Here is a 15,097-nt window from a genome sequence, read left to right on the forward strand (position 1 = left end):
CGCTTGGGTTCTGAAGCACGTCTGAAGTCACTCGTGTGAGCGTGACAGCCTGTTTCCTGTGAGAGCGTGACCCAGAGTGTGCAAATGTGTGGGACTCAGATCAGGTTAGTGAGAAAGAGAAGGAGAGGGCAGGATGCCCTGCGCTGGACTCCTGCACTGCACCGCTTTTCCATATTACGGAATAATTATGGACTTGTCAGGCCGAGTGTATGATTGATGAAGTGTCCAGATGTAGAGGTGCGCACACACATCTCTTCTTCATTAATACACCATGAGCTATTTATCTACTCTCTCTGCTTTTATCCTGCACTCTTGCAAACTCCACCCCCCAACACACACAAACACACACACACACACACACACACACACACACACACACACACGCACGATCCTCATGATGGGCTTAATATAGCAGTAGCCTTAATCCCATGCCATGCAGCTGGGAGTGAACCTTAACCAGGCTTAAAACAGGACTAATTGTTGCAGAAGATCCGAGAGGCAAAGCTTCCCGCTGTTCATTTGCTTAGCGAGAGAGAAAAAAACCTCAGATCAAGATGAGTATAGGATGTGCGTGAAGTGAAGCGGCTGGAGAGGCGAAGAGAGAGTGAGGGTGGGAGGGTGGGGATGAGAGCGAGAGCGTGAGATAGGGAGGCAGCCAATGCGCAGCTCTGCATCTTGAGTGAAAGAGAGAGAGAGAGAGAGAGAGAGAGAGAAAAGGTGGAGGAGTGAGAGAGAAAGCGTGTGTGTGTGTGTATGTGTGTGTGTGTGTGTATGTGTGTGAGGCACTGGCATTCACTCTTAGACATCAGGAGCCGGTGGACTGAAGGAGTGCGATGCCTCTGGATCCCACATTCACCACTGTATTTGTTCGTCCAGCCTGTTGTTAAGTGCGCAAGTGGATCGTACGCAAGCCTCTAAACACTTGTGTGTTAGAGAGAGGGTGAGAGTGTGTGGGCCCCCTGGCGAGGGGCTCAGCAGGTTGGGCTGGGGGGGGGCGCTAAGGCCAGGTGGCTGTGAGCACCATGAGCGTGCCACTGCTGAAGATCGGAGCGGTGCTCAGCACCATGGCGATGGTCACTAACTGGATGTCTCAGACGCTGCCGTCGCTCGTAGGACTCAACGGCACTACTGTGTCCCGCGCCGGAACCTCGGAGAGGATCGTCAGCGTGCGTAATCCTATTTTAACACACACACACACACACACGCACTTTATACACCTCATGTCCATCTGTTGAGCTTAATAGTGTGTAAGACTGATGAGATGTGTGTGTGTGTGTGTGTGTGTGTGTGTGTGTGTAGTATATTAGGGATTATAAGACACGTAAAATTCTGTGATAGATTCTTAAGTTTTGAGGCCAGGGTTGGGTAGATGGAGATCGTCATGGCTGATTCTCTCTCAGTGGAGATGATGGAGGGTGAACAGATGCCACAGATCTCTGGAGAGCTGAAAGGACATCCTATCGCTTTGTTAGTAAAGATGTGTCATCTAAGCTTGTGCTTTTTTTTGGTATTTTTCCCCGACATGATGAAAGAAGATCGATGTGGTTCTTTCAACTCTCAAATTTATTATTTTTCTAAAATGTAAAAAAAAAGTTTGAGACTTTACTCCTGAATTTGTTCGAAACGCATGTTTTAATTAGTGGTTTTAAAAGGTGAACCCAAAATTGCTAGCCACTGTTGGCGAAACCCTGGGCGATCCTGCTACACGTAGCATTTAGGGGCGTGGCTTATTTATGCACTTTGTAGTAGCAACAAATGCTGAAAAAAAGGAAGCAAAAATGCTAATGGCTAATTAAAACGAAAACATGTCACGCTCTGAATTTACGCTTTAAGGGTCGATAGACTCAATTCAAGTTAAGTGTCAGGCTAAATCTGTATCCCGCTAGTCATCTGGTATTAGCAACTAATTGCCTGAAGTTGCAGGTTACAGGGATGTGCTACAGAAACTTAACACAACACTACCACTTCATGGCTTTAGGTTGTGTATCTTTTTTTTCATCTGTTCTGAACATTTACATCATTAATTAAGCCTTTTTAATGTTAAATCATGCGAGAGAGAGAGAGAGAGAGAGAGAGAGAGAGAGAGAGAGAGAGAATAATGATTTTGCAGCAGAATTTTATTCATTTTATTTTTTAAGTATATTTGAAAGAAGAATCAATGAACCTAAAAAATAAAAATGCACCCACACCCCTTCCCTGTTTCTATTCATCTCTGCATTTATTTGTAGCCTCAATATAGTGCCTTTAAAGAAGGGTGGGGGAATGAAAGAGTTGAGCCCTAGGGTGGCTCAGGCTGACTGGCATCGCCTGCTCAGCCTCAATCAAATTAAAGAAAGAGGCTGCAGTGGCTGAAATGTAAGCAAATTCTCAGAGAGCTCAGAATATCCTAAAAGGTTCTTAAGTGGATGCTGGCTGCAATCTTACCAACACAAAGTGCACAAGTGTGTAGCAGTGTGTGTATATGAGAGAGAGAGAGAGAGAGAGAGAGAGAGAGAGAGAGAGAAATACTCATATACACACACTCATACACACAGTATGAAGTCAATGTAAGGGAGGTGAGTGCCTTTGACATTTCCAGGATCATTAAAGGTGAGTCATAGTGCTAGGTGTCTATAGAGTGAAGAGTACTTTCTCTGAACATCTGCCCTTCTCTAAATGCCCCCAGCTCCTAGGCAGAGAAGCTGGACGGTTGGGTAGGAAATTGACTATTAATCTATGACTCCATCACAGTCCATTTCCCATTCACATTTGTCTGGAAGAGATATAAAGGAGTACTATTTTTAATGTAATCACAGACTACTGTAAGATAGAGCCATGGAAGAGGACAAGTTCTGGACATAAACAAGAAATCCAAACTAACTCAAACGGAAATCTTGAATCACGGTATGTTGAGATGTTTGTGTAGCATTTATAGAAGGAGTCTCCACTTCTAGCATTTAGTGACAGCTGTTGTTTTATATTAATATCAATTTAAGAGAAAATCTTTCTGATTTGTGATGCGCATGTATGATTTGGCACGTTTTACACTGGATGTCCTTCCCAACACAACTGGACCTATTTATTCTGGCTTGGACCTATTTATTCTGGCTTCCATGCTTCTATTGACCTATCCATCTATCCCTGCATTTGCTAACCCAGTCAACCATCTATTCATCCATCCATCCATTGATCCATGCCGATATTGACCCATCCATCCATCCATCCATCCATCCATCCATCCATCCATCCATCCAAACTTCCACCCACCATCCATCTCCACATCTAGCCATCTATTTATCCATCCATCCATCCATCCATCCATCCATCCATCCATCCATCCATCCATCCATCCATCCATTCATCCATCCATCCATTCATCCCTCAACCACAAGTCCCTCCAACTCTCATCCATGTTTCTATTGACTTATTCATTCATTTCTCTATTCACTCACCCAGTCAATCATCTATTGATCCATGCCTATATCGACCCATCCATCCATCCATCCATCCATCCATCCATCCATCCATCCATCCTTCCATTTTCCTTCACTTCTCTGAGTCTGGGTTGCAGGGGCAGCAGTCTCATAAATTCCTCTCCATAACCATTTGCTCCAGCTCCTCCACCTATGATTTATTTTTTAATGATAAGCAAATTAGGAATAGTAAACCATATAATAAAGCAGCAAATCAAAAACATTAGCTCAAACTAATTTCCCAGACACCTTCTTCAGGAAACTTTAATCCCACTTTCACAACTCCTTCCACTGTGTATCTGGTTAAACTTAAGTACATTAAATGAAATGAAATGTGTTGGGGGGCAAAGTGGGTGGTAAATCAGCATTCTTTAAACGGTTTCTAGTGACTACACACGTAACGCATAACACACTAGAAATTCTTCCGTCTAAAAATAGTTCCGTTTCTAAATAGGATAAAAATCTGCAAAAAAAATACTTTTCTAATAAAAGGTTATTGACCTCCTTATGAAATGCCTTCAGGGAACATTTATAATGCACAGAATCGAATGCTTTTTCTTTCGCCTACAGTTCACCACATTGAATACTGTATAACATTAAAATAAGTGTACTCTATATGAACAAAAGTTTGTGGACAACTAAACATCCTATGCCACTATTTGGTCCCTATTTGTTATAGAGAGGAGGCCTTGGGTGTGATCAAAATTACAATTCATCTTAAAGAACCACTCAATCTCCAAACAGACCTGGTTTGGGTCTTCTAGTTTAAGTGAAGGAAAACATTTTATGCTACATCCTATACAATTGTTAAACTTGGTGTTAACAGTTTATGGAAGAACCACATACCACTGGAAAACCAACCATAGCACTAATGTCTTGTGGAAGGCTTGCATATATTTGATCTCTCCCTAAATGTTAACTAAAATGCAACAGAAAGCAGTAGAGGCATAAAAATCCAAATTCCATTTCACTGTTTTAATCATGGGTTGTGTGCATATTTTTAATTGTGTAGCTGCTGCACTGTGGTTCAGTCTGTGTTCTCACAGTGATATCTGGCCTGCCCCTGGGTTTGACTCATGATGAAAACCCTAACACAACACATTCAACAATCCGATCCTCATTTCTTATTTGCATAAAGTAAAAACTTTTTTCCGCACTGTTACCACAGTTTGGATTTGCCTCACACACCAGTTTTTACAGCAAATGCAAAACCTTTCACGTCTCTGCAGTGTGAACGCACCATCATACTTTAAGTGAATTTTGATTAATCAGAGTGTTTTTTTTCACATCAGTACAGGGAAAAGGTGTCGAAGCTCATGTGTCTTGTAATCACACATACAAAGGTGTAAAACCATTGATGACACTATCTGCATTCTTTCTAACACCCCAATTATCCAAACCTGTATTTGCATTTGGATTTGGTAAGTGGGTGTGGCCTAAACCAGAATGATTCTTTTCTTTCTTTCTTATATTTTAAAATTAAATATCAGTCCTATCACTATGCGCCAATAACACTGGAAAAAAGGTAAATGTAGTTCCATGATAGTTCCTCAACCTCAGCTACATCACTTGAATTCAAAATTGGGATTCACTTTTTTTTTGTTTATCATCATTGTCGATCATTTCTCATCCACTAATCAGCTCTCAGCCTATGATAAATGTGCAACTTTTACTAACCAAGAAGTGTGAAGATGATCACATGCTTTTTCCAAAACACGTCTGCCCTCTTCCACATACATGAGCCCACAGATACAATTGGCTAGTCGAGGCATATCATCTGGGTCATGTATAATTTTCTGTTTGTCACTTGATTTAGATGTTCCAGGATTTGAACTTGCGATTTTGAAATGAATGCGTGAACGTTGTCTGGTTCTATTTTAAAGAATTCAAAACAAACTGCTAGCCTAATTTAGACTGAGGTTGTGAAGTGAAAACTGTAAATGTATCGTGCAGTGCTGGTTTTTCTTTTTCCAATAAGATTAATTTCTGAAGAAAGTAAAATGTTTAACTCTTGTTAAATCAAAGGAATATGTGTTCAGTGGCATTGACCAGAACAACCAACGTGCGTTTATTCCTCAGTTTAGGTGACATTTAAAAAAATACACATGTTGGAAATCTGCTGCACATAATTGAGGTGGTAAAAGGAGCTAAAAGGTTAAGGCTCTGGGTTTTTGATAGGGAGGTCGGTGGTTCAAGCCCCAGTATTGCAAAGCAAGGCCCTTATCTGCTGTATCATGGATGACCAAAGTTTTAAAAAATTTCCTGGGATATGCAAAGAAAGAATTTCACTCTGCTTCAATGTACATGTGACAAGTATAATGCACCTTTAAATTGTCTTCATCTAAAGTCAATTCAGTCACATGGAACTGATCTACACTTTGGAATTATGTAAAAAATTAAATACAAAAATAGTTTTCTGTACATAAGGTCATGCATGGGCTAAGGAGGTTACATTAGCCATAAATGTGGTCATGCTACTTTAAGAGCCGTCTGGACCGTGTTCCTTTTACAGCTTCCTCTAGCACCTTCACACCCACCTCCAGGAGGTGCTACTACTGCTCACTGCTCCCAGGACTGCACTTTATCCAGAGACACACCTTATTTTCTGTCATCAGTTTTTTTTTTTCACTGATTACAATTTTTCTCGTACAAAATGAACCCCCTACACCCACACACTCTGTGATTATATGGAAGACTGGAGCTGCACATTGGTCATTTCTAAACACAGGTTTACTATCCAGAGCCAGACATGTCTCGGTGAGGTAATATAGCTCAATCTGTTCAAACAGCGCAAGCCAACCGAGTCGTCTGTCTGGGGATATAAAAAAAATAAAATAATAGAATGGCTGCTGCTAGAATCTCTAAAATGTTAATCATTCAGATCTAAAAGACTTCTAGGCCACTCTATGACTTTTAGAGGAAAAAAAAAATAGTATTCCCATTGTTGTTCAATACATGTATTTTCTTTTACTATTGTTCATGAACAAAACCCAAAATGTAAAAATGGTATATGGATGTATCTTGTTTGGGGAAAAAATCTGAATTTTTTTTCTTCTGACCCTCCCTGATCCCTGATCCAACACTGTGCCCTTGTTTAACATTTAGATCAGTTAAAAAAAAAAAAAAGGAGTATTAGGAAGAATCTGTGGGTGGTGCAGTACAAGAGGTCTGAATATTACAACTGAGAGGATTTAAAGGCGGCTCTAAAGATACTAAAGAGATTTAAGATGTAATGAGGGCAAAATGAAGGGTGTATAAGTCATTAGACACTTTTCTATAAGATCAGAAAAAAGAGCTCTTGGATTAATACACTGTATGGACACCTGACTTTTCCAGCCATATGTGGCTCTTCTCCAGACGTCAAGCAAAATTATATAGGATTATTGAAGTAAATATTCCATTTACTTGAACTAGGAGACCCAAACCTGTTCCAGCATGACATTGCCCCTGTGCGGAAAGACAGCTCTATGAAGTTATGCTTTACTTGTGGTTGGAGTGGAAGATCTCCATCTATAGAGTTCTAACCTCAACCCCATAGAACACCTTTGGGATGAATGTTAAAGCTGACTGCACCCCAGGCCTCCTCACCTCACCTACATCACTACATGACTTTACCAACACCCATGTAGCTGAATGAGCACAAATCTCTTCACAGAATGTAGTGGGACACTTTCCCGGAAGAGTGGAGGTTATTATAAGAGCAAATTGGGACTAAATGTGAAATAGGATGTTTAGAAAGCACCAATATTATGTCCAGGTAACAATCATGAAGGACAGCAAGAGCAGTGACTATTGTCATATCAATGACACATTATTTCCCATACTGCATCACAGCTACAAAACATGGCCTCCAGCTCTTCTGACTTCTGACCTCCAAGCTTTCACATAGTGGGAAGGATCATTCAGTTTGGTTTTCTTGTTGCTCCAGGAAGTAGTTATTGTTTCAAAGAGTTTGGTCTATTTGACTCTGTTGGCTTTTGTGAATGGAGGTTAGTAATATGTTTCTGTTTGCTGATCCGAATTTCTGCCTGGTTTTTGATTGTGTATCTTCCGAGCACTAGTTTTGCAACTAATCTGCAATAATTGGAAAGAATCAGAAAATTGCTGAGTTTGCTTTTTATTAATGGAAATTAAAAATTAGATCGGAAAAGTGTGTGCAAAAAAAACACCACACTTTGCTACCTATGATTCAATGCAATAGCTAACCAGTTAAATTAAAGTATAACCGATTCATCAGTTTTGCTGATTAATCTGCACTGATAGTTTATTGCTGGAACTACTGGCTTTAGGCAAAAATCCATACTGATAGTTTATTCTAGGTAGCGTCCATTGATGGAGCGGCTGAGGAAGTCGGCTGTCATTACGAGAGCAGCCACTAGAGGCAATCACAAACACCTGCGTGCTGCATGGAGATGGATATTATATTTATTAATGATAAATTATTATATATATATATATATATATATATATATATATATATATATATATATATATATATATATATATATATCATTATATTTATTATTATAAGTAATATATTTATATTTATTTCATTTAGCACATTTCTATTATACATTACTGTTTTTTTATAATAAAGTTCAGTATTATTTTAACGTGTTATGGTTGTTGTTGTTTTTCTTTATCCAGTATCCATTTTAAAAACTGTTGATTAATCAGTTTATCAGCAAGTACGATCCAACCTAGATATTGGTATTGGTCGACCTCTAATTTAAATACTATCCCATTGATATAAAATGTGTATGAATGTTGGTTGTAATTGAGAGACTATCTATCAGAGTAAGAGGTTTTGATTTTGACTAACAAAAACGAACATTACGAACAAAATTGTGCAACGAAGTTTGTCCTAGGTGTGCGCAAACTTTTGCACTTCACTGCAATGCAAAATTTTGGAAAGTTTTAGAAAGTTGCAGTGGTGTGATGCAGCAGGTGTGTACTGCATAGCCCTAATGCATGTTGGTGTTTGTATGGTATAGCGATTAGGACACTATTTTAGACCCACTATCAAAGAAATGGACTATTAAGCTCAATATTCGATCAGCCAATTTTCCAAAAACATAAATGCCCATGATATAAATAAAAAACAAAAGGCATTGTGGTTGCAGTTGCAATCGAAATGTTTACCGTCCAACTCGATCCATTTCAATCTGATCCGATTCAATGAGCTGCAATTTGCACTTCAAAACGAAAGGCTGTAAAATGGGACTCAAAAAGCTGCTCAAATGTCAACAACCTGCTTATGAGGTGAAAAAAGCACTAAAAATGTAATCAAGCATATCGCTTTAATGAGGAACTTATTTTTTTTTTATGATATCGAATAAGAGATTTCCGGGACACCATGACAGCCGCCTCAGGAAAAGTCAGAGCTTTGCAACTTAGAGAAGAAAAAAAACGGCAGATCTTTGAAAGTTTTATATGGTGTGGATTTTGTGGTTTTCAGCATAAATGTCTCTCTAGAGAGTCCTGAATTGAGTTTTTAATGCTTCAGGGTCAGAGAAGCTGGCAGGTGGATGAGAATGGATAGAGACTGGATGGAGAAATGATGCAGGAGTAAATATACTGTCCTGCTATAAAAAGCATAATTTGTTCATAAATGTCTTAACATATTGGGTATTAGAGAGCAGTGGCTGTGTATTGTGTATTGTAGGAAAATAATCGAAGTTAACTATTCAAGATGACTATTTTCTAATTAAAGCATTTTGTTTTATTAATAGTTACATATAATGTATTGGAATGTCCATAAAATGTCCTGTTTAAAAAAAAAAAAAAAAAAACCTGTTAAAGTGTGTCACAACTACACAGTCTCACACCACATCATCACATATCGACGTTGCCTCGGATGGCGTACACATCCGACGCAGAAGGGAGCCCCTTTGTGTTGCTTTTCAACGTAGATGGCCGTCCTATTCCTTCAATGCAAATCCCGCATCGCTTTTCAACATGGATGCCCATCCTATACACTTCAATGCAAATCCCTCATCTTCGGATTAGGATTAGGGTTAGGGTTAGGGTTAGGGTTTGGGTCATCTTCGGATTTTGAACGCGGCCGAGGGACAACCAACGAATCGGTCGTATGTAGTGGACATTTCGTAACATTATTATTATTTATTACATATAGTATAAATAATCCAATACACTTATTATTATAAATAACAAGTGTTTATTAATATAAATAGTATTTATTTTAAATAATAAGTGATTAAGTGTATAGGACGGCCATCTACGTTGAAAAGCAACGCAAAGGGGCTCCCTTCTGCGTCGGATGTCTACGCCATCCGAGGCAACGTCGATATGTGACGATGTGGGGTGAGACTGGGCTGGTCACAAATGTCATTAGTGTCTCGTCACTGGTCCTCATGTTCACGTTTTGTACCATTCAGCAGTTATCACGTCCTTGTTTGATTCATTTGTGCATTTCGTTTTTGACTAACAAATGCCAAACCGCCTTGTTTCTCTATTCAGGTTTCTTGTCACTGGTTTCTTCCATGTTTTCATTTATCATTTCTTGTTCTTGCTTTGCCCAGTTTATGTTGTTTGTTGAGCACCAGACATACCACCTATTACATCTTTTATTTTATTTTTTTTGGATCTGTCTGCCTGCTCGTAAACAAACCATTCTAATACTGCACTTGCATCCTGAAAGAGAAACGTGTAGATCAGAAGTGGGAACAAATTAGCAATGCAAATTTTTTTAAATTCTTACTTGGATTCAAAAACACCTTGAACATACACACGTACTGTATGTTTATGGGGCGTACAACCAATATGCAACTAATATTATTTAGTATTTAGCATTTAATATTGGTGCCTAAACATCTAAAAGTGGAAAAGATTATCTTTACTGGGCACTTTACCTTTGAGAAGAGTGAATGCCGGCATGATGGAGATGATGTTCGGAGGAGAAGGAGGGAGAATTATTGTTTGTATGTTTGGAAGGAGACGAGTCTTTTTCCTCTATGATATCGGGCAGACTGTCACCCGAATCACTGTTATCACTTATTTTTCTCTTTTTTAGATACTCTTTTCGCTTCACTGCTTTCACAACTTTCGTTTTTTTCAACTTTCTTAAAAGATTTATCTATTAAAACTTGCTTTTGGCGACTTTTTAAAATAGCACTGAGGTGAGACTGAGACTGGAGTGAATATTAACAAAACAAAGACACAGCGCTAAGACAGTGCTCGTACTATGAATTGAAGATGCTAACTGAGGGTTGAGAGGCGTGGGAAGAACCATCGTCCCTTCGAATTTTACCCAGCAAAATTCATGTGATCCTTCTTCTGAATTATACGTATTCGGGGGCATTCGTTTTTTAGAGGTACCACTGTACATTTATGATCCTATTGGGAAATTGTTGGGTTGCAGTTTCTCACAGTAAAATGAAAGTAAAGATTTAAAAATGTAAATAAATATACATAGTAAGTTATAAATTTAGGTCAAATGAATTGTGTAGCGGTAGAGAAACATATATTTGAATTGGATTGCAATTTTTTTATGAGCGTATGTGTCTGCATGTGTTTTGGTTTACCAAAGTATTGGGCATGTGTTTGTTTACCTGATTTACCTGAGAAATTGAAAGACCTGAAGACTCGAAAAAACAAGCTGGAAAACCGAATTAGCTTTACTGGGTTTTACTGAAACTGGAGAAATTCCAGAATCCATTTTTTTGCACTTTTTTTAATCAAATTTATGTTGAGCATCTTTAATTGTTGTAAGTTAACATACAGTATTCGAATAAGTGCATTCATACAATAGATGTATTTAGCAAACAAGAACTCCTTTTCGGACTGTCTGTGTAAAATGGATCAAAAAAGTCTGACCAATAAGGGTCAAGAGCTAATATATTGCAATGATTTGTTTTTTACACTGATATTGCATTTATTTTATTGTATCGTATACATCCAATACGTATACATTTAAAAAAAATGAATGACCTCACTCACAGGAAACAATTTTAGAATTTGCTTCATTAACATTCAACAAATGATATATTGTACAGCTCTTTTTATATATATATGGTTTCAATTCTGTACTGGAAAAAATCCGGCTAATAATATCTGCTTGGCACAATGTGCCTCACACTGCTTAGAAACCAAGCTGTTTTTAAAAACATTTTATTTTTGTGCAAGTTGACTGCACTGTATTCACTCATATCTGACATTCTCTCTTTTCACCCCAATGTTCCTGTGCTAAAAACTAAGCCTGAAGAGCTCTGGTTTGGCAGCTAGTCACAGAGGAGTGCAACAGAAGGTGTTATTTATGTGTGAACTAAAAGAGAGAGAAAGAAAATACAACGTTGCTGTAAGACAGACAGTTGAAGGGAGGATTCATGATTATGTGCAAGAGGGCAAGAAGCTGTGAGCATTTAATCTATTTGAGCATTAATATTCAAGTTTACCATCAGGATATGAGCTTTAATGGGATGTGCCAATCTGACCTTGACGTCTGGGATTGTTTAAGCTATTTTTAAAAATAATATGTCCAAAAAAAAAAACAAACCCCAGTCAAAACCTGTCTTTAACACTGGTACATAATAAAGACTCATACTGAGGCCTGGTCTGGAGTTGTACACTTTTCTGGCAACAAGATTTCAGAAACTTCAAACTAGAACCTGAACATTTGACTGTGAAATACCAGACATTAGATCAAAAGGGGTCAAGGGTGGGATATACTGTATTAGCCAGCAAATGAACATTCAGTTCTCAAAGTTGAGGTGCTGAAAGCAGGAAAGAAGGGTAAGGGCCAAATACTGATAGATAGATGACTTGGCTAGAGCCTTTCTGCTCTTCTGGTCTTCTGGTCTTGTGGGATGTCCGCGAAGGTGGTAGCTCAGTGGCTAAGGCATTGGACTTTGGATCAGAGTCCAAGTTCAAACCCCACCACCACCTACACGTTCTTGTGTATGCAGTGGCTAGTTTTGTACCTACAAATGCATCCATGCAACCATCTGTGACATCAGATTAATAAAAGCCCTGACTCACAACCAGGTACCACAGCATACCTTTAGATGCTAATTGGTGCATGTTACTAGTAATATCTGGATAGAAAAGTGATGCTGGAGTAAATATATCGTCCTGCTATAAAAAACAAAATTTGTCTTTACATATTTGATTGTGGGAGAGCAGCACAAGTATGTAAGAATGAAAACATTTGGGCTGTGCCATTGTAGGAAAATAATCATTGACTGGGAAGACTTTTACTCTTCACCAGCTGATGTGTGGTGTCTATATCTCTACCTATTTTAAATATATAGCGTCTATTTTTAGTGTATTTTATATATAACAAAAGTGAGTACACCCTTTTAATATACATTTTAGTATGTATTCTCAAGGGACCATACTAGAGAAATAAAATTTGGATATATTTTAGAGTAGTCAATGTGCAGCTTGTATAGCAGTGCAGATTTACTGTCCTCTACAAATTGTCTAAATAAATGGCAACAAATGTAAGAATTTAAACATACAAAACCACATGTCCTATTAATCATGCTCATGTTTTTGTCTGCTTGGCACGACCATACAAATTTGTGTATTTGTATTAAAGCAGTTAAAATGTGATATATTTTAGATGACTAAGAAGCTCTCGAAAAAAAACCCCACATTTCCTTACCATGGAAGTGTTCATGACACAGTATAAAATAAAAGTTGGAATTCCTCCTCGAGGCTTGTTTTACATCAGAGTGTGTTGTTTATATATTTATCACTGGCCTGCAGCCTAGTATTGGTTATCAAAAGTATTTTAAGATCCTTTTTCTCCTCTCAACCTAAGCTTGACCTTCTGAGGCTTTCATTTCTCGTGCTCATGAATCAATAACCGTAATGAAATAATTAATGAACACAGTGTATTATTTGGTTTAATTCTAAATCATTGCCTCTGCTTTTGGCTCGATTATTGCCTACTCAATAAAGTCAAATGTACTGTATGTGTATTTATTTTTACATTCCATCAGTTATTTTGTTCTTTTTTGGTTATTAATTTTAAACATCATTGATTTCATTTTTTAAAGTTCTAAAAACATTGTTCTTTGTTTGCCATAATTTAGCTTTCTGTATTGTCAGGGTTGACATACATCATGCATGGGGGGTTCAAGTGAGCCTCAATTACTACAGCTTAACTTGGATTAGAGGGAAAATGTCACACCTGGGTTTTGTTACTGAATCCTCTGAGCCTGGAGTCACCTGTCTGTCTAATTTAAGCAAACCCGTTTCAAATTATCCTGGATTTTCCAGCCTGGCTTCCCAAGCCTCCCTTGTGGGAGATTAGTACACCATCAGAGAAAGGACTGAGGTAAAATGGTAACAGCAACCTCTGACTTGTACTGAAAGACACATCAGCACTGATGCTAGTTTGGGTGTGTGAGTGTGTGGGTGGATGCTGGGGTGTGTGTGTCGCTGGTTCAAAGGCCAACACTGAGGCATGCTGTCTCTTTGATTTTTGGTCTAATAAGAGAGCAATGAGGCAATGTGCCTGCTTCAAAAGAGCAAGCCAAACAATGGCTGGATCCTCACACACTTCAGCAGCTTGGTCTCATTAGACCCAGACATGGAACGTTAATATCACGTGTGTGTTTGTGTGTGTGTGTGTGTGTGTGTGTGTAAACTGATCCAGTGCCTTAGGGAGAAGAATACAAGAGCCAAAACATGGAGACAGTAATGTGAGAAATTCCCATTACTGGCTAAGTTAGCATCTCAGTGGGAATCGGGAGCCATGTTGTTGTGGAGATGTTTGCGATCTGCCTGTAAAGAGAGCACCATATGGCCAGAACACAAGCTGGGGTGAGTCAAAGCCTGCAGTCTGCTCAGCAGGGACCTCAGCATGGGATGGAGCCAGACCCAGAGCCAGAAGCGCCGCCTGCGCCAAACCCTCCAACGCACCAAACTCTGCCGCACATTGACACACGCCAACACATAAACAGGCTAATGTGCCAGTGCACGAGCATAAACTTATTTAGAGAGTGGTTCTGATAACAAAGTGTCATTAGACACGGCTAATGAACATACTAACACGAGAGAATAAACATCCTGTTACTTGCACTCCAATATACCAAAATACTCTTTAAACAGTTCATGTGGTAGAAAATAACACAATCCTTTGCTTTTATAGAAATGTCATCAACATATTTTTTTACTTTAGTACTACAATATTTGTTAATAATTTTCCAATAAAGTGTGTGCTGAAGTGTTTTATTCTAATTATTCCTACACCGCAACAGCTTGCTAACAAATCCAAGCGTATTTTATTAGTAAAAATGTGCATATCATTATTTTTTTACGGTTATTGTTACATTTAATGTTATATGGGACATTTTTGCTTGTCCCACTAATCACTTACAGTTAAAAAAAGTGATTTCTGCCTAACATTTCTTGAAGCTAATAAGGACAAACTATGCAACACGTTATGGAGAAATAAACACAAAGTTTGTTCATGTAAAGCATTTCCCAGGACAACTTTATCTCTGTGTGGGTTCCTCTGTTTGAGCTGAACGCTGGCTTGTTTATTTGAATATAATCTCAGCTTTGCAGATGCACTAACATTAGCTACCACTATGTACTAATAGCTAGCTACTACCAACAATAGACTGTAAACTTGATAGATAGATAGATAGATAGATAGATAGATAGATAGATAG

At 38.5% G+C, this 15,097-nt stretch overlaps 1 protein-coding gene across 2 annotated transcripts in view; it reads left to right on the plus strand.

The window, feature by feature from the left end:
* The window catches only part of olfm2a (olfactomedin 2a), a 133,076-nt gene that overhangs the window by 75,256 nt on the left and 42,723 nt on the right, over nucleotides 1–15,097 (plus strand). Inside the window, exon 1 of one of the 2 annotated variants that reach the window (XM_046835396.1) lies at nucleotides 701–1,166. The exons of the other annotated variant lie outside the window; for it this stretch is intronic. Within the exon in view, the coding sequence (XP_046691352.1) occupies nucleotides 1,023–1,166 (144 nt within the window). The 5' untranslated portion in view covers nucleotides 701–1,022. Of the gene's footprint in view, nucleotides 1–700; nucleotides 1,167–15,097 lie in introns of those variants that run through there. 2 annotated transcript variants of the gene reach the window in all.

The sequence above is a fragment of the Silurus meridionalis genome, chromosome 22 (genome assembly GCF_014805685.1).
Source record: "Silurus meridionalis isolate SWU-2019-XX chromosome 22, ASM1480568v1, whole genome shotgun sequence".
Classification (NCBI taxonomy): Eukaryota; Metazoa; Chordata; class Actinopteri; order Siluriformes; family Siluridae; genus Silurus; species Silurus meridionalis.